Source organism: Leucoraja erinacea, chromosome 6, assembly GCF_028641065.1.
Source record: "Leucoraja erinacea ecotype New England chromosome 6, Leri_hhj_1, whole genome shotgun sequence".
In the NCBI taxonomy this organism is placed as follows: Eukaryota; Metazoa; Chordata; class Chondrichthyes; order Rajiformes; family Rajidae; genus Leucoraja; species Leucoraja erinaceus.
The window spans coordinates 82,217,460-82,241,488 of NC_073382.1; the positions used below are offsets into that span (position 1 = coordinate 82,217,460).

At 59.6% G+C, this 24,029-nt stretch overlaps 2 protein-coding genes across 2 annotated transcripts in view; one reads left to right on the forward strand and one right to left on the reverse strand.

Annotated features, from left to right (window-relative positions):
- Positions 1-14,311, forward strand: part of LOC129698443 (amyloid beta precursor protein binding family B member 1-like) — a 34,240-nt gene extending 19,929 nt beyond the window's left edge. The window contains 5 exon segments of the mRNA XM_055637588.1: positions 1,288-1,372; positions 3,370-3,453; positions 10,555-10,625; positions 10,627-10,671; positions 14,102-14,311. Coding sequence (XP_055493563.1) covers positions 1,288-1,372; positions 3,370-3,453; positions 10,555-10,625; positions 10,627-10,671; positions 14,102-14,311 — 495 coding nt within the window.
- A 6,468-nt stretch (positions 14,312-20,779) lies between these two features.
- Positions 20,780-24,029, reverse strand: part of smpd1 (sphingomyelin phosphodiesterase 1) — a 20,961-nt gene continuing 17,711 nt past the window's right edge. The window contains 2 exon segments of the mRNA XM_055637438.1: positions 20,780-22,410; positions 23,940-24,029. The exon segment at positions 23,940-24,029 is cut by the window's right edge and continues 56 nt beyond it. Of these exon segments, the coding sequence (XP_055493413.1) occupies positions 22,010-22,410; positions 23,940-24,029 (491 nt within the window). The 3' untranslated portion in view covers positions 20,780-22,009.

A 24,029-nucleotide genomic window follows, 5' to 3' on the forward strand; every position in this document is an offset into this window, starting at 1 on the left:
ACCTCATCCCCGTCCCACCTCACACCCCCTCACCTCACCCCCCTCACCTCACCCCCCCTCCCAACCTCACCCCCCTCCCACCTCACCCCCCCTCACCTCACCCCCCTCCCACCTCACCCCCCCCCCCCTCACCCCCCCTCCCACCTCACCCCCCTCCCCACCTCACCCCCCCCCCACCTCACCCCCCCACCTCACCCCCCTCCCACCTCACCCCCCCCCACCTCACCTCCCCCCCCCCACCTCACCCCCCCCCTCCCACCTCACCCCCGTCCCACCTCATCCCTCACCTCACCCCCCCCTCCCACTCACCCCTCACCTCACGCTCCCCCCACCTCACCCCCCCTCACTCACCCTCACTCCCCCATCCCCCTCCTCACCTCACCCCCATCCTCACCTCACCCCCCCCTCCCACCTCACCCCCATCCTCACCTCACCCCCCCCCCTCACCTCACCCCCCCCTCACCTCACTCCCCCATCCCCCTCCTCACCCCCCCCACCCCCCCTCACCTCACCCCCCCCTCACCTCACCCCCCCTCACCTCACCCCCCTCCTCACCTCACCCCCATCCTCACCTCACCCCCCCCTCACCTCACCCCCACTCCCCACCTCACTCACCCCCCCTCACCTCACCCCCCTCTCACCTCACCCCCCCTCACCTCACCCCCCCTCACCTCACCCCCCCTCACCTCACCCCCCTCTCACCTCACCCCCTCCTCACCTCACCCCCCCTCCCTCACCCCCCCCTCACCTCACCCCCCCCTCACCTCAACCCCCCCTCACCTCACCCCCCCTCACCTCACCCCCCCTCACCTCACCCCCCCTCACCCTCACCCCCTCTCACCTCACCCCCCCCTCACCTCACCCCCCCTCACCCTCACCCCCCCCACCTCACCCCCTCCTCACCTCACCCCCCCCCTCACCTCACACCCCCTCCTCCCCCCTCACCCCCCCTCCTCACCTCACCCCCCCCCTCACCTCACCCCCCCCCTCACCTCCCCCCCCCTCACCCATCACCCCCCCCCTCACCTCTACCCCCCCCCACCTCACCTCACCCCCCCCCTCACCTCACCCACCCTCACCTCACCCCCCCTCACCTCTACCCCCCCCCCCCCCCCCCTCACCTCACCCCCCCACCCCCTCACCTCAACCCCCCCCCTCCACCTCACCCCCCCCTCACCTCACCCCCCCTCACCTCTACCCCCCCATCCCCCTCACCACCCTCACCACCCCCACCACCCTCACCACCCCACCCCCTCCCTCACCCCCCTGCCGCTCTGCTCTCCACAGATCATGGCGGACCGCAAGGACACCAAGTCGTCCATGAACGGGCTGCTGTTCGACCACTCCAAGCTGGTGGACGTTCCCTTCCAAGGTACGTGAGCCCTGGCTCCACCATTGTACCTCCCCTGGCAGCACCTTCCACACACCCACCACCCATTGGACTAACAACATCTCCTTTAAACTTTGCCCCTCTCATCTTAAACCTGTGCCCTCTAGTCTTTGACATTTACACCCTGGGGGAAAGGTTCTGACTCTCTACCCTATCTACACCTCTCATATACGTGGTCATAGAGTGATACAGTGTAGAAACAGGCCCTTCAGCCCAACTTGCCCGCACCTGCCTGCGTTTGGTCCATATCCCTCCAAATCTGTCCTATCCATGTACCTGTCTAACTGTTTCTTAAACAATGGGATAGTCCCAGCCTCAACTACCTCCTCTGGCAGCTTGTTCCATACACCCACCACCCTCTGTGTGAAAATGTTACCCCTCAGATTCCTTTTAAATCTTTTCCCCTTCACCTTGAACCTGTGTCCTCTGGTCCTCGATTCCCCTACTCTGGGCAAGAGACTCTACCCGATCTATTCCTCTCATAATTTTGTACACCTCTATAAGATTTCCCCTCATCCTCCTGCGCTCCATGAAATAGAGACCCAGCCTACTCAACCTCTCCCTGTAGCTCACACCCTCTAGTGCTGGCAACATCCTCGTAAATCTTCTCTGAAAACCTTTCAAGCTTGACGACATCTTTCCTATAACACGGCGCTCATAACTGAACACAATATTCTATCATCACAGTACAATACTTCCATCAGGTCTCCTCTCTGGCTCGTGCATTGCATAGAAAACAATGCAAGCCTGACTTCAGGCTGGAGGCCTGAGACAAGTAGGCCATTCGGCCCTTCGAGCCAGCACCGCCATTCAATGTGATCATGGCTGATCATCCACAATCAGTACCCCGTTCCTGCCTTCTCCCCATATCCCCTGACTCCACTATTTTAAGAGCCCTATCAAGCTCTCTCTTGAAAGTATCTAGAGAACCGGCCTCCACCGCCCTCTGAGGCAGAGAATTCCACAGACTCGCCACTCTCTGTGAGAAAAAGTGTTTCCTTGTCTCCGTTCTAAATGGCTTACCCCTTGTTCTTAAACCGTGGCCCCTGGTTCTGGACTCCCCCAACATCGGGAACATGTTTCACTGACCAGTGGAGTTCCGCAGGGGTCTGTTTTATGTTTGTGACAGGTATAAATCACTTGCATGTAGTTTAGTTTAGAGATACAGCGTGGAAACAGGCCCTTCGGCCCATCAAATCCGCGCCGAGCATTGATGGCCCGTTCACACTAGTTCTGTGTTAGCACACGTTCTCATCCACTCCCTACACACTAGGGCATTTAGCCAAGCCAGTTCACCTACAATCCCACACGTCCTTGGAATGTGCGAGGAAACCGGAATACCCGGGAAAACCCATGTGGTCGCAGGGGGAACGTGCAAACTCCACATGGATAACACTGTAGCGCAGCGGTAGAGATGCTGCCTCTCAGCGCCAGAGACCCGGGTTCAATCCTGACTACGTGGGCTGTCTGTACAGAGTTTGTACGGTCTCCCACACTCCAACATCGTGCAGGTTTGTTGTTTAAATGGCGTCAGTAAGAATTGTAAATTGTCTCCAGTGTGTGTGGGATAGTGTTAGTGTGCGGAGATCGCTGGTCGGCGCGGACTCGGTGGGCCGTAGGGCCTGTTTCAGCTCTGTGTGTCTAAACTAAGTTAAATTAAACAGCGGCCAAGATCAGGTTTGAACCCGGGTGTCTGGCGCACTGAGGCAGCAGCTCCACCCGCTGTACGGTCAACGTAGACAGGTTGGTGAGTGAGGTTGCGGATGGCACCGAGATCGCAGAGGTGGCGGAAAACAGAGACGGGCAGATGTGTGGCAGATGCAGTTTAATGCCAGCGAGTGTTGCAGCGTGGCTGGGCCGGCGCTGCACGGGTGCCGGGACCGTCTAGGGGTGATTGCGACGTTGGTGATGCGCTGGTGCCTGCAGAGATATAAACCTTTCTCTCTCTCCCCCCCCCCTCTCTCTCCCCCGGTGAGCAGTGGAGTTCCCGATGCCCAAGAATGAGTTGGTGCAGAGGTTCCAGGTGTTGTACATGGGTAACATCGCCGTCACCAAGCCTGTCGGTAAGGACCCGCCCACCGCGACCCCATCCTCACCCTGACCCCACCCTCACCGTGACCCCTATCACCGTGACCCCATCCTCACCGCGACCCCATCCTCACCGTGACCCCATCCTCACCGTGACCCCTATCACCGTGACCCCATCCTCACCGTGACCCCATCCTCACCGTGACCCCATCCTCACCGTGACCCCATCCTCACCGTGACCCCATCCTCACCGTGACCCCATCCTCACCCCATCCTCCCGTGACCCCCATCCTCACCGTGACCCCCATCCTCACCGTGTCCTATATCACCGTGACCCCATCCTCACCGTGACCCCTATCCACCGTGACCACCGACCCCTCACCGTGACCCCATCCTCACCGTGACCCCATCCTCACCGTGACCCTATCCTCACCATGACCCCTACCCCCCCATCCTCACCGTGACCCCATCCTCACCGTGACCCCATCCTCACCGTGACCCCATCCTCGTGACCCCACCTCACCGTGACCCCATCCTCACCCCTATCACCGTGACGACCCCATCCTCACCGTGACCCCATCCTCACCGTGACCTCACCGTGACCCCATCCTCACCGTGACCCCTATCCCACCGTGACCCCATCCTCACCCGTGACCCCCATCCTCACCGTGACCCCATCCTCACCGTGACCCCCTCATCGCGACCCCATCACCGTGACCCCATCCTCAGTCCGTGACCCCATCCTCACCGTGACCCCATCCTCACCGTGACCCCCATGACCACCGTGACCCCATCCCACATCCCCCATCACCGTGACCCCATCCTCACACCATGACCCCATCCTCACCGTGACCCCATCCTCACCGTGACCCCATCATCACCATGACCCCATCATCACCATGACCCCATCCTCACCATGACCCCATCCTCACCATGACCCCATCCTCACCACCCCAATCCTCACCGCGACCCCTATCACCGTGGACCCCTCACCGTGACCCCATCACCGTGACCCCATCCTCACTGTGACCCCCCTCATCCTCACCGTGACCCCATCCTCACCGTGACCCCATCACCGTGACCCCATCCTCACCGTGACCTCTATCACCATGACCCCATCCTCACCGTGACCCCTCACCGTCCCATCACCCCATCCTCACCGTGACCCCATCCTCACCGACCCCCATCCTCACCGTGACCCCATCATCACCGTGACCCCATCCTCACCGTGACCCCATCCTCCTCACCGTGACCCCATCCTCACCGTGACCCCTATATCACCGTGACCCCTATCCTCACCGTGACCCCTATCCTCACCACATCCTCACCGTGACCCCATCCCCCGTGACCCATCACCGTGACCCCATCCTCACCTCACCTCACCCGCGACCCCATCCTCACCGTGACCCCCTATCACCGTGACCCCATCCTCACCTGACCCCCATCCTCACCGTGACCCCATCCTCACCGTGACCCCACCTCACCGTGACCCCATCCTCATCCTCACCCGTGACCCCATCCTCACCGTACCCCTATCACCATGACCCCCATCCTCACCGTGACCCCTATCACCATGACCCCTCCTCACCGTGACCCCATCCTCACCGTGACCCCATCCTCACCGTGACCCCTATCCTCACCCCATCCTCACCGTGACCCCTATCACCCCTCACCGTGACCCCCATCCTCACCGTGACCCGTATCACCGCGACCCCCCATCCTCACCGCGACCCCTATCACCGTTCCCCCCATCCTCACCGTGACCCATCCTCACCGTGACCCCATCCTCACCGTGACCCCTATCACCGTGACCCCATCCTCACCGTGACCCGTTTCACCGTGACCCCATCCTCACCGTGACCCCATCCTCACCGTGACCCCATCCTCACCGTGACCCCTTTCACCGTGACCCCATCACCGTGACCCCATCCTCGGCGCACAATGCTTGAACGGGCAGCAGCAGCATGGGCAGCTGGTGGCCCGGGCCAGCGGTCAGTGATGGTCACCAGAGCCAGTCATGTGATAGAAGAACCAGGCCATTCGGCCCGTCACGTCTACTCCACCATTCAATCATGGCTGATCTATCTCTCCCTCCTAACCCCATTCTCCTGCCTTCTCCCCATAACCTCTGACACCCGTACTAATCAAGAATCTGTCAAACTCTGCCTTAAAAAATATCCACTGACTTGTGGCCTCCACAGATTTCCAAGGAATTCATAGAAACATGGAAACATAGAAAATAGGTGCAGGAGTAGGCCATTCGGCCCTTCGAGCCTGCACCGCCATTCAATATGATCATGCCTGATCATCCAACAGTATCCTGTACCTGCCTTCTCTCCATACCCCCTGATGCCTTTAGCCACAAGTGCCACATCTAACTCCCTCTTAAATATAGCCAATGAACTGACCTCAACTACCTTCTGCGGCAGAGAATTCCAGAGATTCACCACTCTCTGTGTGAAAAATGTTTTCCCCATCTCGGTCCTAAAAGATTTCCCCCTTATCCTTAAACTATGACCCCTTGTTCTGGACTTCCCCAACATCGGGAACAATCTTCCTGCATCTAGCCTGTCCAACCCCTTAAGAATTTTGTAAGTTTCTATAAGATCCCCCCTCAATCTTCTAAATTCCAGCGAGTACAAGCCGAGTCTATCCAGTCTTTCTTCATATGAAAGTCCTGACATCCCAGGAATCAGTCTGGTGAACCTTCTCTGTACTCCCTCTATGGCAAGAATGTCCTTCCTCAGATTAGGAGACCAAAACTGTACACAATACTCCAGGTGTGGTCTCACCAAGACCCTGTACAAATTCCTCCTCATCTCCTTTCTAAAAGAATGTCCTTTAATTCTGAGGCTGTGCCCTCTAGTCCTAGACTCTCCCACTAGTGGAAACATCCTCTCCACATCTACTTTGACTGGATCTCTTCCTGTCTCCCAGCCCCTTGACCCTCCCTCTCACACCGTTAGTTACCTGCTCTCTGGGTTTCTCTTTAGACTGTGGGAGGAGACCAGAGCACCCGGAGAAAACCCACGCAGGTCACGGGGAGAATGTGCAAACTCCGTACAGACAGCACCCATAGTCAGGATCGAACCCGGGTCTCTGGCGCCGTGAGGCAGCAGCTCTACCCGCTGCGCCACCGTGCCACCCTGATCATATCCCGTGTGTAAACATAGAAACATAGAAAATAGGTGCAGGAGGAGGCCATTCGGCCCTTCGAGCCAGCACCGCCACTCATTGTGATCATGGCTGATTGTCCCCTATCAATAACCCGTGCCTGCCTTCTCCCCATATCCCTTGACTCCACTAGCCCCTAGAGCTCTAACTCTGTCTTAAATCCATCCAGTGACTTGGCCTCCACTGCCCTCTGTGGCAGGGAATTCCATAAATTCACAACTCTCTGGGTGAAAACGTTTTTTTCTCACCTCAGTCTTAAATGACCTCCCCTTTATTCTAAGACTGTGGCCCCTGGTTCTGGACTCGCCCCACATTGGGAGCATTTTTCCTGCATCTAGCTTGTCCAGTCCTTTTATAATTTTATATGTACACACAACCCTGACCCCCTGGTCATTCACAACCCCTCTTCCCCTCCCCTCCCCTCCCCTCCCCTCCGCCAGTGTCCTGGCCCCATACACACAGCACAGACACACGCCCTTCGTCCCAACTCACCCATACTGACCAACATGCCCCATCTACATTAGTCCAGCATTTGGTCCATATCCCTTCAAACCTGTCCTATCCATGTGCCTGTCCAAGTGTTGTGATAGTCCCTGCCTCAACTAGTTCCTCCGACTGCTCATTCCACACACCCACCCCCCACTGTGTGGAATAGCTGCCCCTTGCGTTCCTCTTTCCCCTCTCACCTTAAACCTGTGTCCACCGGCTCGAGACCCCCATCCCTGGGGGAATGACAACGTCCACTTTATGCTGAAGGGTTAACACTGGTCGGTCTCTGGCCCCTTGCCCCCACCCCTCTACTCCTCTACCCCCCACTCTCCACCCTACCCCTCCCCCACCCCTCCCCTCTCTCCCCCCAACCTACCCCTCCCCACCCCTCCACCCCCCCTCTCTCCCCCACCCTACCCCTCCCCCCCCCACCCCCCCTCCACCCCCCTCCTCTCCCCCCAACCTACCCCTCCCCCCATCACCCCCTCCACCCCCCTCCCCCCCCCAACCTACCCCTCCCCACCCCTCCACCCCCCTCTCCCCCCAACCTACCCCTCTCCACCCCTCCACCCCCACCCTCCCCCCCCCCCTCCCACCCCACCCCTCCTCCACCCCTCTCCACCCCTCCCCCCCCCCCTCTCTCCCCCAAACCACCCCCCCCTCCACCCCCCCCCCCCCCCCTCCCCCCCAACCTACCCCCTATCTCCACCCCCCTCCACCCCCCCCTCTCCCCCCAACCTACCCCTCTCCACCCCTCCCCCCCCCTCTCCCCCCCCAACCTACCCTCCCCACCCCTCCACCCCCCCCCTCCCCAAACCTATCCCCTCTCCACCCCTCGGTGCTGACCACCCCCCTCGTGTGGGCACTCCAACCACCTGCTGGGTTGGGGGTTTGGGGGGGTTAGGGTCTGTGTCTGTGGGAGGGCTCGACCCTCACCCCCTCCCCCCCACCCCTCTCCCCCCCATCCTAGCACAGGCGCCCAGGAACCCCCCCGTCCCCCCAGCCGCACCGACCAGGTAGGGAACCGCCCCCTCACCCCAAAACCTCCCTCCTCTTCCCCCCCCCCAGACTCCCCCCCTCCTCCGACTAATCCCCCCCTCGTGACTAACCCCCCCCCCCGACTAACCCCCCCCCCTCACCCTCACCCCCCCTCTCCCATCACTCACTGCCCCCACTGCAACTCAGCCGCTTCTCCCACTCAATGCCCCCCCCCCTTACCCTCCCCCCCCCGACTCACCCCCTTCCCAACTCACTGCCCCCCCCCCGACTCCCCTCCACACTCACCCCCCTCCCCAACTCACTGCCCCCCCCCCTCAGCCCCTCCCCAACTCAATGGCAACTGCCCCCCCCCAACCCTGCCCCCCCCGACTCACTCCCCTTCCCCAACTCACTGCCCCCCCCACTCCCTCCCCTCCCCCCTCGACTCACCCCCCCCCCAACTCACTGCCCCCCCCCCAACTCCCCTCCAACTCACCCCCTCCCCCAACTCACTGCCCCCCCGACTCCCCCCCCCCCTCAACCCCCCCCCCCACTGCCCCCCCCGACTCCCCTCCCTCACCCCCTCCCCCCCTCCTCAACCCCCCGTAACCGACCCAACTCCACTCCCCCCCCCCCCCCAACTCCCCCCCCAACCCCCTCCCCCGACTCCCCCCCCAACTCACTGCCCCACCCAACACCCCCTCCCCCCCCTCCCCCCCCACTCACCCCAACTCCCCAACCACCCCTCCCCAACAATCCCCCCTCCAACTCACTGACCCCCCCGACTCCCCCCAACTCATCCCACCCCTCCAACTCACTGCCCCCCCCCCCCCTCGACTCACCCCCCCCTCCTCCAACTCACTGCCCACCACCCCCCTTACCCCCCTCCCCTACTCTCCCTGTCTAACCCGCCCTTCCCCGACTGGAGCCCGCACGTCAGCTGTGTCGACCAGGTAGGGAGGCCCCCCCCACACCCCCCCCCCACTGGCCCCCAAACCAACCCCCCCCCCCTGCGACTCGACCCAACCCAACCACCATCTCACAACATACTGACCCCCCCCCCCACCTCATCCTCCAAGCCTCTCCTCCTCAAACCTACTGACCTGCCCCTGACCCACTCCGACCCCCAATTCACCCCAATCCCCTCCGACCCCCCGAACTCCCAACTCACCCTAATCTCCCCCCCCTCCAGTTGCCTCCCCCCCCCCCCCCCCCACCCTGACCAACACCTCATATCCTGACCCCCCCTCGCATCCCCCCCCCCCCGCCCTCACCTCCCCTCACCTTATATGTTTCAATGAGATTCCCTCTCATCCTTCTAAACTCCAGAGTGTACAAGCCCAGCCGCTCCATTCTCTCAGCATATGACAGTTCCGACAACCCGGGAATTAACCTGGTGAACTCGCTGTATGCTGCACTCCCTCAATAGAAAGGAAGTCCTTCCTCAAATTAGGGGACCAAAACTGCACACAATACCCCAGGTGTGGTCTCACTAGGGCTCTGTACAACTGCAGAAGGGCCTCTTTGCTCCTATACTCAACTCCTCTTGTTATAAATGCCAACATGCCATTCGTTTTCTTCACTGCCTGCTGTACCTGCATGCTTACTTTCATTGACGGATGAACAAAGACCGCCAGATCGCTTTATACTTCCACTTTTCCCAACTTGACGCCATTTAGATAATAATCTGCCTTTCTGTTTTTGCCACCAAAATGGATAACATCATATTTATCCACATTAAACTTCATCTGCCATGCATCTGCCCACTCCCCCAACCTGTCCAAGTCACCCTGCATCCTCATAGCATCCTCCTCACAGTTCACACTGCCACCCAGCTTTGTGTCATCTGCAAATTTGCTAATGTTACTTTGAATCCCTTCATCCAAATCATTGATGCATGTTGTAAATAGCTGCGGTCCCAGCACCGAGCCTTGCGGTACCCCGCTAGTCACTGCCTGCCATTCTGAAAGGGACCCGTTAATCCCTACTCTTTGTTTCCTGTCTGCCAACCAATTTTCTATCCATGTCAGCACTCCACCCCCAATACCATGTGCCCTAATTTTGCCCACTAATCTCCTATGTGGGACCTTTATCAAATGCTTTCTGAAAGTCCAGGTACACTACATCCACTGGGTCTCCCTTGTCCATTTTCCTAGTTACATCCTTATATCACATTGAATGGCGGTGCCGGCTCGAAGTGCCGAATGTCCTACTCTGCACCTATTGTCTATGTTGCTATGTTCCTCCGGCTTTTTGTGTACCTTGTAATAATTGTGCATTAGCAGCGGTGGGTAGGGTGACTGCCCGCTCCCTGCTGTATGCGCTGAGCTGACCACCTGCTCTGCCCTTCCCCGCCCTGACCCCTGAGACCCCTGGCCTGCCCCCCGGCTCTGACCCCTGCTCTGCACCCCCCCCCCCCCCCCTGCTCTGACCGTCCTCTCTGCTTTGCCCCCGTGTGCTGACGGCCCACTCTGCCCACACCCCCCCCGCTGCAGGGATGGACGTGATCAACAGTGCGCTGGAGAACGCTGCCCAGAGCGGCAGCAGAGAGAGCTGGACTCCCGTCAACCGTCAACGTGGCCTCTGCCACCGTCACCATCATCAGCGACGAGGTGAGAGCTGGTCAAACCCCGTCCGCAGTGGCCACACACCCACCCCGTCCGGCATTGACCGCTGTGCCTCACCCACAGGGGGCAATCCCCACTGCCCCCCATCCCAACGCCCACACTCCTCCCCACCCCACCCCCCCCATCCTCCCCACCCCCCATCCTCCCCACTCCCCCCACACCCCCCACCCCCACTGGCCCACCCCCACCCCATCCTCCCCCCACCACCCCATCCCACCTCCCCCCCCCCTCCTCCCCCCACCACACCCCCATCCTCTGTCCCCCCCCCGCTCCCCATCCTCCCCCCCCACCCCCATCCCTCCCCTCCCCCCCATCCCCCCTCCCCCCTCACCCCTAACCCCCCCCTCCCTCCCCCCCCTCCCCTCCCCCCCATCCCCCCCCACCTCCCCCTCCCCTCCCCATCCCCCCCCCCTCCTCCCCCCCCTCTCCCCATCCCCCCCACCTCCGGCTCTCTCTACCCCAACCCCCCTCCTCTCCCCCTGCTTCTGTCTCTCTTTACCCCATCCCCTACCCCCCCCCCCCAATCCACCCCCATCCCTTCTCCCCCCTCCGGCTCTGTCTATCCCTACTCTCCCCACTCGCATTAAAACCCCATTCTATCCTTCCCCCTCCAGCTCTCTCTCCCCCCCATCCACACCCCCCGACCCAACCTCTCCCCCAACCAACCTCCCTCCCCACACCCTCCCCTCCTCTAACCCCCCTCTAAAACCCCCCTCCTCTCTCCCCCCCTCCATCCCCCCCATCCTCCCCACCCCCCTCTCTCTCACCCACAGGGTCCATCCCACACTGACCCCCGTTACCCCCCTCCCACCTCCCCACTCCCCCCCCTCCCTCTCTGGAGGGTCATCCCCACACCACCGCTCTCTCCCCCCCCACGCCCCCCCCCGTACCCCCCCGCCATGACTATTGGTATGAGACCCCCCCCCCTGTGGGTCTGGTCCCCCCAGGGCGTGGAGCTGGCCCACCCCTCCCCACCCCCGTTTCCTGTCCTCATGGGGCTGGGGCCGTGACGTCCACACCAACTTGCTTTCATCATGGCCGCCCCTCCCGACCCCATCTTCCACCCCCCCACCACTGTTCTGGGCCCCCTCCACCCCCAACCCCCCGGCCTGAGCCACAGGCGCTCCAGGCTGCGTCCTATGGTGAGGGGGTGGGCTGGGGTATACACTGCCCCCACCTCTCTGGGGGAGCGAGGGCGCTCCTGGCGACCCCCCCGTCTCTCTCACCCACAGTTTGGGGAGGGGCCACCTTGGGGGTTGAGGTGGGTGTGGATGATGGCTCCCCACCCCCCTGGGGGTCATGGGGGTGATCCCCACAGCCACCCTGGACGTGGGGGGCGTTGTGGGGGCTGGGATTGTCCCCCCTCTCCCCCACATTGCCCCCCCGTCTGGGTCACCCCTCCCCCCTCCACTGGGTGGGGTCCCCACACGCGTGTAAGCTCTCTCAGGGGTTCCGAATGTGGGGGCCCCCGGCATGGTTGGGGGATGGTATTGGGGGGGGTGGGGTTGTGGGGGGTGGTTCTTATTGAGGGGGGGTGGGGCTGATTGAGGGGGTGGGGTTATGAGGCCCGGGTGCCGGGTGGGGTTATCCTTGGAGTGGTGGGGTTATTGTGGGGGGGCCGGGGGGTTGGGGGCTGGGGGTGGTATGGCCAGGGGGGGGGGTTATTGTGGGGGGGGTGGGTTATTGTGGGGGTGGGGCTGTGAGGGGGGGGGGTGGTGCATTGGGGGGTGGGTGTGGAGTGGGGGTGGGGGGATACACTGGGTGGGGGGGGAATGGGGAGTGGGGTTACTGCTGGTGTGGTGGGGGTTATGGAGAGTTTGGGGAGGTTGGGGGTGTTGAGGGGTGTGGGTGGGTTGGGGTGGTTGGCCAATGGTGGGGTGAAGGGTGGGGGTGTGGACGGGGGGGGTTGGGGTGGGGTGATTGTGGGTGGGGAGTTATGGGGGTGGGTTAGTGAGGAGGTGGGGTGTATTGTGAGGGGGTGGGGTTATGGGGGGGTGGGTTTTGGGGGTGGGGGTGGGGTGGGGAGGGGGGGGGGGGGGGGTGGGGGGTTGGGGAGGTATTGAGGGGGGGGGGTTATTGAGGGGTGGGTAGTGGTGAGGGGGTGGGGGTGGGGGGTATTGTGGGGGTGGGGGTGGGGTTATTGTGGGGGTGGGGTTATTGAGGGGTGGAGGTGGGTGGGGTGGGTTGGGGGAGGGGGTGGGGTTATTGAGGGGTGGTGGGGTGGGGTTATTGAGGGGGGGGGGGGGTTGAGGGGTGGGGTGTGGGTATTATTGAGGGGGTGGGGGTTATTGAGGGGTGGGGTTATTGGTGGGGTGGGGGGTTGATGGAGGGGTGGGGTTATTGAGGGGTGGGGTGGGGTGGGGTGGGTTATTGTGGGGGTGGGGTTATTGAGGGGTGGGGTGGGGTTATGAGGGGGGGGGGTGGGGTTATTGAGGGGGTGGGGGGGGTGGGGTTATTGAGGGGGGGGGGTGGGGGGTTATTGAGGGGGTGGGGTGGGGGTTGAGGGGTGGGGGTGGGGTTATTGAGGGGTGGGGGGGTTATTGAGGGGGGGTGGGGGTGGGGGTATTGAGGGGTGTGGGGGTTATTGAGGGGTGGGGGTGTGGTTATTGGGGGTGGGGTTATTGAGGGGTGGGGTTATTGAGGGGGTGGGGGTGGGGTTATTGAGGGGGGGGTGGGGGTGGGGTTATTGAGGGGGTGGGGTTATTGAGGGGGTGGGGGGAGTGGGGGTGGGGTTATGGGGTGAGGGGGTGGGGTTATTGAGGGGGTGGGGGTTATTGAGGGGTGGGGGTGGGGTATTGAGTGGTGGGGTGGGGTTTGAGGGGGTGGGGTGCTGGGGGTGGGGGGTTGAGGGTTGTGGTTATTGTGGGGGTGGGGTTCTGGTGGGGGTGGGGTTATTGAGGGGGGGGGTGTTATTGAGGTGCGTGGGGTGGGTTAGTGGGGGGGGTTATGGGTGTATTGGGGGTGGGGGTGGGAGTTATTTCCTGAGGGGTGGGGGGTTATTGAGTGTGGGGGTGATTGAGGGGGTGGGGTATTGGGGGGGTGGGGGTTATTGAGGGGGTGGTGTTATTGAGGGGGTGGGGTGGTGGGGTGGGGGTGGGGTTATTGAGGGGGTGGGTTGTATTGAGGGGGTGGGTTATTGAGGGGGTGGGGTTATTGAGGGGGTGGGGTTATTGAGGGGTGGGGGTATGAGGGGTGTGGGGTTATGCGGGGTGGGGAGTGGTGGGGTGGGGGTATTGAGGGGGGGGGTGGGGTTATTGAGGGGTGGGTTATTGAGGGGTGGTGGGGGTTATTGAGGGGGTGGGGGTGGGTTATTGAGGGGGTGGGGTTATTGAGGGGATGGGGGGTTATTGAGGGGGTGGGGGTGGGGTTATTGCTGGGGGTGGGGGTGTGCTGACCCACCTGCTTCGGTCCCCAGATGCCTGGAACAGCTTGCGGTAGCCAGAAGTGCCTGGGACCCGGCCAGTGGGGCAGTGGCTCCTCCCCCACCGTGCCGTGCGGTGACTCGGTCGCTGGCGCCGGGTCGGTCGTGGGCCATCTGTGTTCCAGCGTCCGCTTCCGCCGGGCGTCCAGACCCTGCTCGGCTCCCTCAAGCCCAGACGCACCAGCCCCCCGCACCCCACCCTGAACCCTGAACCCTGAACCCTGGCCCCCACCCCCCACCCCCACACAGCCCACCGCCCATGACCCTATCCCCCCCCGACCCCCACCTCTGATGCTCTCCGACCCCCGACCCCTGCCCCTCGACCCACTCTGGCCGTCCCAGGTCACCGAGGGTCGTGCGACAGCACCCCTTCCCCCCACGTCCGCTCCTCCACAGACCCCACCCCCGCACTGCCAATACCCCCCCTACCCCCCCCCCCCCCCCCCCCACACACAACCCCCCCCTCCCAGCCGGGTCCGTGACCACCACCCGCCCCCCCCCCACACAACAGCCCAGTTGCCATGGGACCCGCGCACCCCATAGCGGGGGGGGGGGGGTTGCCAGCAGGTGGCTGGGGGGGGGGGGGGGGGGTTCCATTCTGGGGCCATCTGTGTTACTACCCAACCGCAGGCCCGTCCCGCCTCACAAACAAATAAACATCAGTGTGCCTCCCCCCCGCCTCCGGCTCTGTCCCCCCCCCTACCCCCCCCTCCCCTCTCCCCCCCACCCCACCCCCACCTCTGTCTCCCCCCCCATCCATCCCCCTCCTCCCCCCACCCCACCCCCACCTCTCGCCCCCCCACCCCATCCCCCACTCCCCCCCACCCCACCCCCACCTCTGTCCCCCCCCCCATCCCCTCTCCCCCCCACCCCACCCCCACCTCTGTCTCCCCCCCCCCCACCCCTCCTCCCCCCACCCCCCACCCCCACCTCTGTCTCCCCCCCCCCATCCCCTCCCCCCCACCCCACCCCCACCCTGTCTCCCCCCCATCCCCTCTCTCCCCCCCACCCCACCCCATCTCCCCCCCCTCTCCCCCCCACCCCCCACCTCTGTCTCCCCCCCCCCATCCCCTCTCCACCCACCCCACCCCCACCTCTGTCTCCCCCCCATCCCCTCTCCACCCACCCCACCCACCCCCACCTCTGTCTCCCCCCCCATCCCCTCTCCCCCCACCCACCCCCACCTCTGTCTCCCCCCATCCCCTCTCCACCCACCCCACCCCCACCTCTCTCACCCCCCCACCCCATCCCCTCTCGCCCCACCCCCACCCTCTGTCTCCCCCCCCCATCCCCTCTCAACCCCCCCACCCCACCCCCCCCTCTGTCTCCCCCATCCATCCCCTCTCGCCCCACCCCCACCTCTGTCTCCCCCTCCCCTCCCCCCATCCCCCCACCTCCAGCTCTCTCTACCCCAACCCCCCTCCTCTCCCCCTGCTTCTGTCTCTCTTTTACCCCATCCCCTACCCCCCCCCATCCCCATCCCCACCCCCATCCCTTCTCCCCCCTCCGGCTCTGTCTATCCCTACTCTCCCCACTCGCATTAAAACCCCATTCTATCCTCCCCCCTCCAGCTCTCTCCCCGCCCCCCCATCCACCCCCAGACCCAACCTCTCCCCCAACCAACCTCCCCTCCCACACCCTCCCCCCCTCTAACCCCCCCTCTAAACCCCATCCTCTCCTCTCCCCTCTCCCACCCCTCCCCTCTCCACCACCCCCCTCCCCTCCCCTCAGTGTGATTGTGGCCGTCTCTGTCAGATCACCCCCACAGCCTCCTCGAGGCATGAGCCGTCGTTGAGCTGGAACGGGCGCAGAGCAGATGTACGAGGATGCTGCCGAGACTCGAGGGGCCTGAGCTACAGGCACAGGTTGGGGCAGGGCTGGGATACTATTCCTTGGAGCGCAGGATGATGTGGGCTGATCTTATAGAGGTGTATAAAATCACGCAGTGGCTTCAACTAATGCATCGAACAGTTAAAACAGTTTTATTAAAAGAATCGGTGAAATATCAAGCTCACAGCAGCTGGGAATCTTCACGGTTAGTGAACAGACTTGTTTCCTCGGCTACAGCAGCAGCAGAACACAGAACATCGCACATTAACACCAGCAGATGCTGGTTAATACACAATAAGACAGAGTGCTGGAGTAACTCAGCGGGTCAGGCAGCATCTGTGGAGAACATGGATAGGTGACGTTTCACAAGATGCTGGAGTAACTCAGCGGGTCAGGCAGCATCTGTGGAGAACATGGATAGGTGACGTTTCACAGAGTGCTGGAGTAACTCAGTGGGTCAGGCAGCATCTGTGGAGAACATGGATAGGTGACGTTTCACAGAGTGCTGGAGTAACGCAGCGGGTCAGGCAGCATCTGTGGAGAACATGGATAGGTGACGTTTTGGATTTCCAGTAGATCTTGGCGGGCCGAACGCAAGTGTTCAGCTAAACGGTGGCCGTGTCTACACTTGGTCTTGCCCATGTGCAGGAGCTGACACCAGGAGCAGCGGATGCAGTAGATGAGGTGCAAGTGAACCTCTGCCTCATCTGGAAGGACTGTCGAGGTCCCTGGACAGAGTCGAGGGAGGAGGTATATTGACAGGTGTTGCATCTCCTGTGGTTGCAGGGGAAGGCACTGGGGAGGGGGTGGTTTGGGTGGGAAGGGCCGAGTGAACCAGAAAGTGGTCTCTGCGGAAGGTGGAACAGGGCAGAGAAGGGATTGGTGGTGGGATCACGTTGGAAGTTGGAGCGTTTGATGACGCTGGGCCTGTACTCGCTGGAGTTTAGAAGAATGAGGGGGACCTCATTGAAACTTACCAAATAATGATAGAGTGGATGTGGAGAGGATGTTTCCAATGGTGGGAGAGTCTAGGACCAGAGGGCACAGCCGCAGAATTAAAGGGTGCTTTTATAGAAAGGAGCTGAGGAGGAACTTCTTTAGTCAGGGGGTGGTGAATCTGTGGAACTCATTGCCACAGATGGCTGTGGAGGCCAAGTCTAGATATTTTTATGGCAGAGATCAATAAATTCTTGATTAGAACGGGTGTCAAGGTTACGGGGAGAAGGCAGGAACATGGGATTAGGAGGCAGCGATCATTCATGATTGAATGGCGGAGTGGACTCGATGGGCCGAACGGCCTAATTCTACTCCTATAACTTGTGAACGTGGGGTGGGAAGGAGGCAAGGTATGTGGAGATGAGTTGAGTGGGGCAGGGACAATGCGGGTCTACCAGGGCGGGCAGTTTGTGGATATTGGGGAGAGGTAGGCCAGGCAGTGCGGGGCTGAGGAACAAGCAGGTTGGAGACAACCAGGGGTGACGAGATCAGAGACGGGCTGGTGTCTGTGGAGGTCCCCGAGAGCTGCCCCCTCCCCTCCCCCGGCCTCAGTAATGTAGAGGTCAGCTCGCCATCGCAGCGACGCCTCCATTACCGGTGGCTTTCATGAGTGTTGGTATTCTTGTGAAATGGGGGCTGTGGTTCCAGACATCTACAAGCCTGCCCCTGTCCCCAGCTTCAGCTGCAGATCACAGTCTGTCCTTGGTCCCATCAGCATCAACCTTGTTGACCGGTCGAGGACCTTGTTGTTGAGGTTTAAACTTCCTCGTCAGCACATTTCGTTTTCGCGTAAAGAATCTCAGTTTAACGACTCCAACGTGCTCTGCCCCCCATCTATCCTAGGGTAGACTAGCCTGTCTCTCCCAGTCCTTTCCTGACCCGCTGAGATTAGACTGCCCGCGGGGCCTGGGGTTAATGGGTGTCGGGGGTTATGGGGAGAAGGCAGGAGAATGGGGTTAGGAGGGAGAGATAGATCAGCCATGATTGAATGGTGGAGTAGACATGATGGGCTGAATGTCCTAATTCTGCTCCTGTTACCTACCCTGCTGGCCGTGTGTAAAGGTCCACTTGCCTTCCTCCCGGCACCTCTCCTGTGGCCAGTGACGATCTCCATCGAGACCCCAGCAATCTCCCCCCTTTGCTTCCCCCAGCAACCTAGGCTGCCTCATCAGTGGGAGTTATCCACCTTAATGTGCGCTCAGACATCTAATAGCTCTTCCTTTTCAATGGTAGCGTGATCTGGAATCACCAACACAACTGATCTCCACCATCACAGACGTTTTCTGTGAATATGATTGTAAATTATTGATTGAAGACCTCACCACATCTGACTGCACACGCATTGTCTTTCAGCTTGCTCTTAATATACAAACACAAATCCTTCAGATTTTCCTTCATCTTATTTGCTGCTGATGTTTTAAAGTCCCTCATTGCATTTTGAATCATACCCTTCCCCATTTATTTTCTCCACATGAACAGGAAATATTCAATGGGACGTGGACCAAATGCACGTGAATGGTGACTAGCAGAGACGGGCATCTGGGCCAGTGTGGATCCTGTGGGCCAAAGGGCCTGTTCCTTGCTGTGTGTTGCTCTGAAACTCTCCTTCTGAGGAGTGTCCCGTTTTCAGAGTTCTGTACAATTTGCCTATGTTTTAAATAAGATTAGAGACACAACACAGTCAGATATGGTGAGGTGCTCAATGAACATATAAGATTATTAATGGTTTGGACACGGTTTAGAGGCAGGAAACATGTTCCTGATGTTGGGGGAGTCCAGAACCAGGGGGACTCCAGAACCAGTTTAAGAATAAGGGTTTAGAATGGAGATGAGGAAACACTTTTTCTCACAGAGAGTGATGAGTCTGTGGAATTCGCCGGTTCTCTGGATACTTTCAAGAGAGAGCTGGATAGGGCTTTAAAATTAGCAGAGTCAGGGATATGGGGAGAAGGCAGGGGGGTACTGATTGGGGATGATCACATTGAATGGCAGTGCTGGCTCGAAGGGCCTACTCCTGCACCTATTGTCAATGAACAATATACATTTGTATTCACCAAGGAGAAGGTCTTGGGTGGGGAGCAGTTGTGCTGGTGATTCCAGATCACGTTACCATTGAAAAGAATGAGGTATTAGATGTCTCTATCTACCAGAGAGCAGAACTCTCATCTCTCTGGTGACCCTCAAGACTATCCTTGATCGGTCTTTGCTGGCTTTACCGTGCACTAAACGCTATTCCCTTATCATGTATCTGTACACTGTGAATGGATCGATTGTAATCATGTGTTGTCTTTCCGCTGACTGGTTAGCACGCAACAAAAGCTTTTCTCTGTACCTCGGTACACGTCACAATAAACTAAACTAATATCTGAGCACACACAAAGGTAGATAACTCCGCAGGGTCTAATGCAGATGTCCCCAGGCCCTTCAGCCCACCAAGTCCGCACCGACCAATGGTCCCCCACACTAGTTCAGTCCTACACACTAGGGACAATTTTCAATTAATTTATTTAGCTTGTACGTCTTCGGAGTGTGGGAGGAAACCGGAGCACCTGGAAAAATCTCACGCAGTCACAGGGAGAAGGAGCAAACTCCGTACAGACAGTACCCGTAGTCAGGATGGAACCTAGGTCTCTGGTGCTGTGAGGCAGCAGCTCCACCCGCTGCGCCACCTTAAATAAATGGAACTGTTTCAATGGCTTGTCTAAGATCTCCTGCACTTGCCATCCGGGCCCATTGGTCCTGAACTCTCCCTCGCTGTTAAATGACTCACCGTCAGGTGTAGACCCAGCTACTATCTCCCCTTTCCATTCCCACACTGACCTTTCTGTCCAGGGCCTCCTCCACTGTCAGAGTGAGGCCAAATGCAAATTGGAGGAGCAGCACCTCATATTTTGCATGGGCAACTTACACCCCAGCGGTATGAATATTGATTTCTCCAATTTCAAGTTATCTGTTTTCCCTCTCTCTCTCCATCCCTCCCCCACCCTAGTCATCTGCCAGTTTCACTGTCGTCTGCTGAGGTTCACTGTATCACTCGTCACCTTCTCCACAGCCAACACTGCACCATTGTTGGCTCCACCATTCCTTGACCATCGTTGCTTTTTGCAAATCTTTAATTTTTTTCAATGTACTTTCTATGTTTTGTTGCCTCCCGACTCAGTCTGAAGAAAGATCCTGACCCTACACGTCACCTATCCATGTTCTCCACAGATGCTGCCTGACCCGCTGAGTTACTCCAGCACTCTGTGAAACGTCACCTATCCATGTTCTCCACAGATGCTGCCTGACCCGCTGAGTTACTCCAGCACTCTGTGTTTCTACTAGTAGTGGGTTCTTGTTTACATCTGCTAGTTCCTGAAGAAACCGCCTACAATTCAGACACACAATGGCCACCAAAGTGCTGGCGGAAAGACATCGTGAGGTGATTCAATGCAGTGTATAATGGCTCGTCAGTGGATATTTTTAAGGCAGAGATAGACACATTCTTGATTAGAATGGGCATCGAGGGTTATGGGGAGAATGGGAGGCAAAGATAGATCAGCCATGATTGAATGGCGGAGTGGACTCGATGGGCCGAATGGCCTGATTCTACTCCTATGTTACTTGTGAATGCCACGATCCCAGCCTGTTGTTCAGTGTCCAGCCCAGGACTGCTCGGAGGGGAACCTGTGTACTTCCCTCTGACAGAGGCGGTGAGCTGAATAGATGCCACTGTGTAAGGCTGTTGCTGTCAAGACTCCAGCCCAGGGCTGTGTGGGAGAGGCAGTGGGGGTGACAGTCCCAGGCTGCTGTTGTCTCTGAGCTCGGGCCCAGACGTGGAGAGAATGAATCATATTGAGGCAGAGGGAGAGAGGCACACCATGTTTATTGCAGCAGCCCGAGCTACAAGGTTCCATCATAATACAGACCATTACAGCAGGAATTCACATCAGCCCAGGGGCTCCGCTCCCCCACCGGACCACCCCACTTCAGGCCGCCATCATTGGCAAGCTTTCACGCTCATTAAAGTGAATCGCATCAGTGCAGGCGCCACAGAGACAGAACAAACACAGGCATGGGGGCTTGGAGTGTGGGGAAAGTGGAGCAACGCTAGCCCCCACCCCGTCCCACACACTGCCCCCAGGGTCAAGGGTCACGCTCCTCCACCCCGTCCCACACACTGCCCCCAGGGTCAGGGTCAGGGTCAGGGTCACGCTCCTCCACCCCGTCCCAGTCCGACGGCGGTGAGTCTGTGCAATCCTTTGCCACAGAAGGCTGTGGAGGCCACAAGTCAGTGGATACATTTAAGGCAGAGATAGATAGATTCTTGATTAGTACGGGTGTCAGGGGTTATGGGGAGAAGGCAGGAGAATGCGGTTGGTGGGAGAGATAGATCAGCCGTGATTGAATGGCAGAGTAGACTTGATGGGCCGAATGGCCCTAATTCTGCTCCTATTCCTTCACACCCATCACACACTGGTGGGGTGAGACACAGAGTGAAGCCCCCTCTACACGGGAGGGGGAGGGTCTCAGAGGGGATGGGTCCCATGGGGGAGGGTCCCGTGGGCGAGGCTCCCAGAGGGGATGATCCCAGAGGGGGAGGGTCCCGGAAGGGGAGGGTCTCATGGGGGAGGGTCTCGTGGGGGATCTGGGATGAAGCAGGCTCTGTGTTGTGGGGGGGGGGGGGTGGCCCTGAGGCCGGGAGCACTGCCACTGGTCAGCAGAGGCACAGAGAGTGTCCGGGCTGTGTAGCGTGGGCAGTGGCCGGACCATGCACTGACTGGGTGTATGACCAGGTGGCACACGCATGACCAGCCCATTCACTGGATGTGTTCAAGAGAGAGTTAGATTTAGCTCTTAGGGCTGAAGGAATCAAGGGATATGGGGAGAAGGCAGGAACGGGGTACTAATTGTGGATGATCAGCCATGATCATATTGAATGGTGGTTCTGGCTCGAAGGGCCGAATGGTCTCCTCCGGCACCTATTTTCTATGTTTCTAAGCAAGCTAGCACGCGTATATGACCAGCGCTCCTTTCTCCGGGAGGCTCTAGTAGATTCTGGTAGGCTCTGTGAGTTTCTGTGCGGTTCTGTGGGTGTCAGCACATGGGGGGGGGCCGATGCCGGTGGAGTTGGGAGTAGGGCAGGTCAGGGGGCAGGTCCCGGCACAGCTGGGGGTCGTCGGCACGGCCGGTACGCAGGGCACAGAGCACGGCAGCCCGGCACTCGGTGAGGCACGGCAGTGCAGCACTCCCCTTGTGCCGCAGGTACCAGTAACGGTCGAAGAGGCGCTGGTCCTTGTACAGGCGGCTCAGCAGCCGCTGGAAGTCAGCGGGGAAGGCGGTGGCCATGCCGTAACTCTGCCGTAGCCGGTACAGGGAGCTCCAGGCGGCACGGCCACTGCCATTGGCCTCCGTCAGGTTCAGGATGAATGTCTCGTGGTCAAGCACCAGGCCGGAGCTGCCCCGGTAATCACCGTCAACCTCGTACACACGGTACCCTGCAACATACAACACACGTCAACATGTTACACGCGGTACCCTGCAACATACAACACATGTCAACATGCTACACGCTGTACCCTGCAACATACAACACACGTCAACATGTTACACGCGGTACCCTGCAACATACAACACATCAACATGCTACACGCAGTACCCTGCAACATACAACACGTCAACATGCTACACGCGGTACCCTGCAACATACAACACACATCAACATGCTACACGCGGTACCCTGCAACATACAACACGTCAACATGCTACACGCAGTACCCTGCAACATACAACACGGGACCGTCACGCTCGTACACGCGGCACCCTGCAACATACAACACGTCAACATGGTACACGCAGTACCCTGCAACATACAACACGCCAACATGCTACACGCGGTACCCTGCAACATACAACATGGCACCATCATGTTTGTACACACGGTACCCTGCAACATACAACACGTCAACATGGTACACGTGGTACCCTGCAACATACAACACGGCACCATCACGCTTGTACACATGGTACCACATGGTACCCTGCATCATACAACACATCAACATGGTACACGCAGTACATACAACACTGCCCACTCTCACCATCACTGTGCGGCTTATACACTCTGACCTGTCTATACTGCTCATTACAGCTTTTACAGAGTACTGTGTTTAGACGATAGACACAGAGTGCTGGCGTAACTCAGCGGCTCAGGCAGCAGCTCTGGAGAGAAGGAATGGGTGAGGCAACAAAAGCTGTTCACTGTACCTCGGTACACATGACAATAAACTAAAGCAAACTCAACTCAACTAAACATTTAAACTGAAGGGTCTCGACCCAAAACGTTGCCCATTCCTTCTCTCCAGAGATGCTGCCTGTCCCGCTGAGTTACTCCAGCACTCTGTGTTTATCTTCGGTGTAAGCCAGCACCTGCGGCTCATTCTGCAGGTGTTTACATGGCCGTGGTGCTGCTGCTGCTGTAAGAATGTCATTGTTCCGTCTCAGGACATATGATGATAAAACACTTCCTGACTCTTGAACCATGTCACACGCCAACCACCAATGCACACCCGCGTCTTAGTCTAGTTTAGAGATACAGCGCGGAAACAGGCCCTTCGGCCCACCGAGTCCGCACCGCCCAGCGAGCCCTGCACGCTGACACTATCCGACACACACCAGGGGCAATTTACAATTGTTTTACTGAAGCCAATTAACCTATAAACCTGCACGTATTTGGAGTGTGGGAGGAAACTGGAGCACCCGGAGAAAACCCACGCAGGTCACAGGGAGAACGTACAAACGTTGTACAGACAGCACCTGTAGTCAGGATGGACCCCGGGTCTCTGGCGCTGTGAGGCAGCAACACTACTGCTGCCCACACGCTGGGATCGCCAACTCCCACTGGGAACAGAATCCCTTTCTTTCTTTCCCCCCCCCTCCCCCCCCGCCCACCAACCCCTGGGGACATTATTACCCCCCCCCCCCCCCCGCAGGGTTAGGCCTTGCCCTCCCGTCCGTATGTACGTACCCGGGTTGAGGCCGATGTAGGTGGTGACGCTGGGGGCGATGAAGGCCACAGACAGCGGGCGGCTCAGCGTCTCCTCATCGTAGAACATCT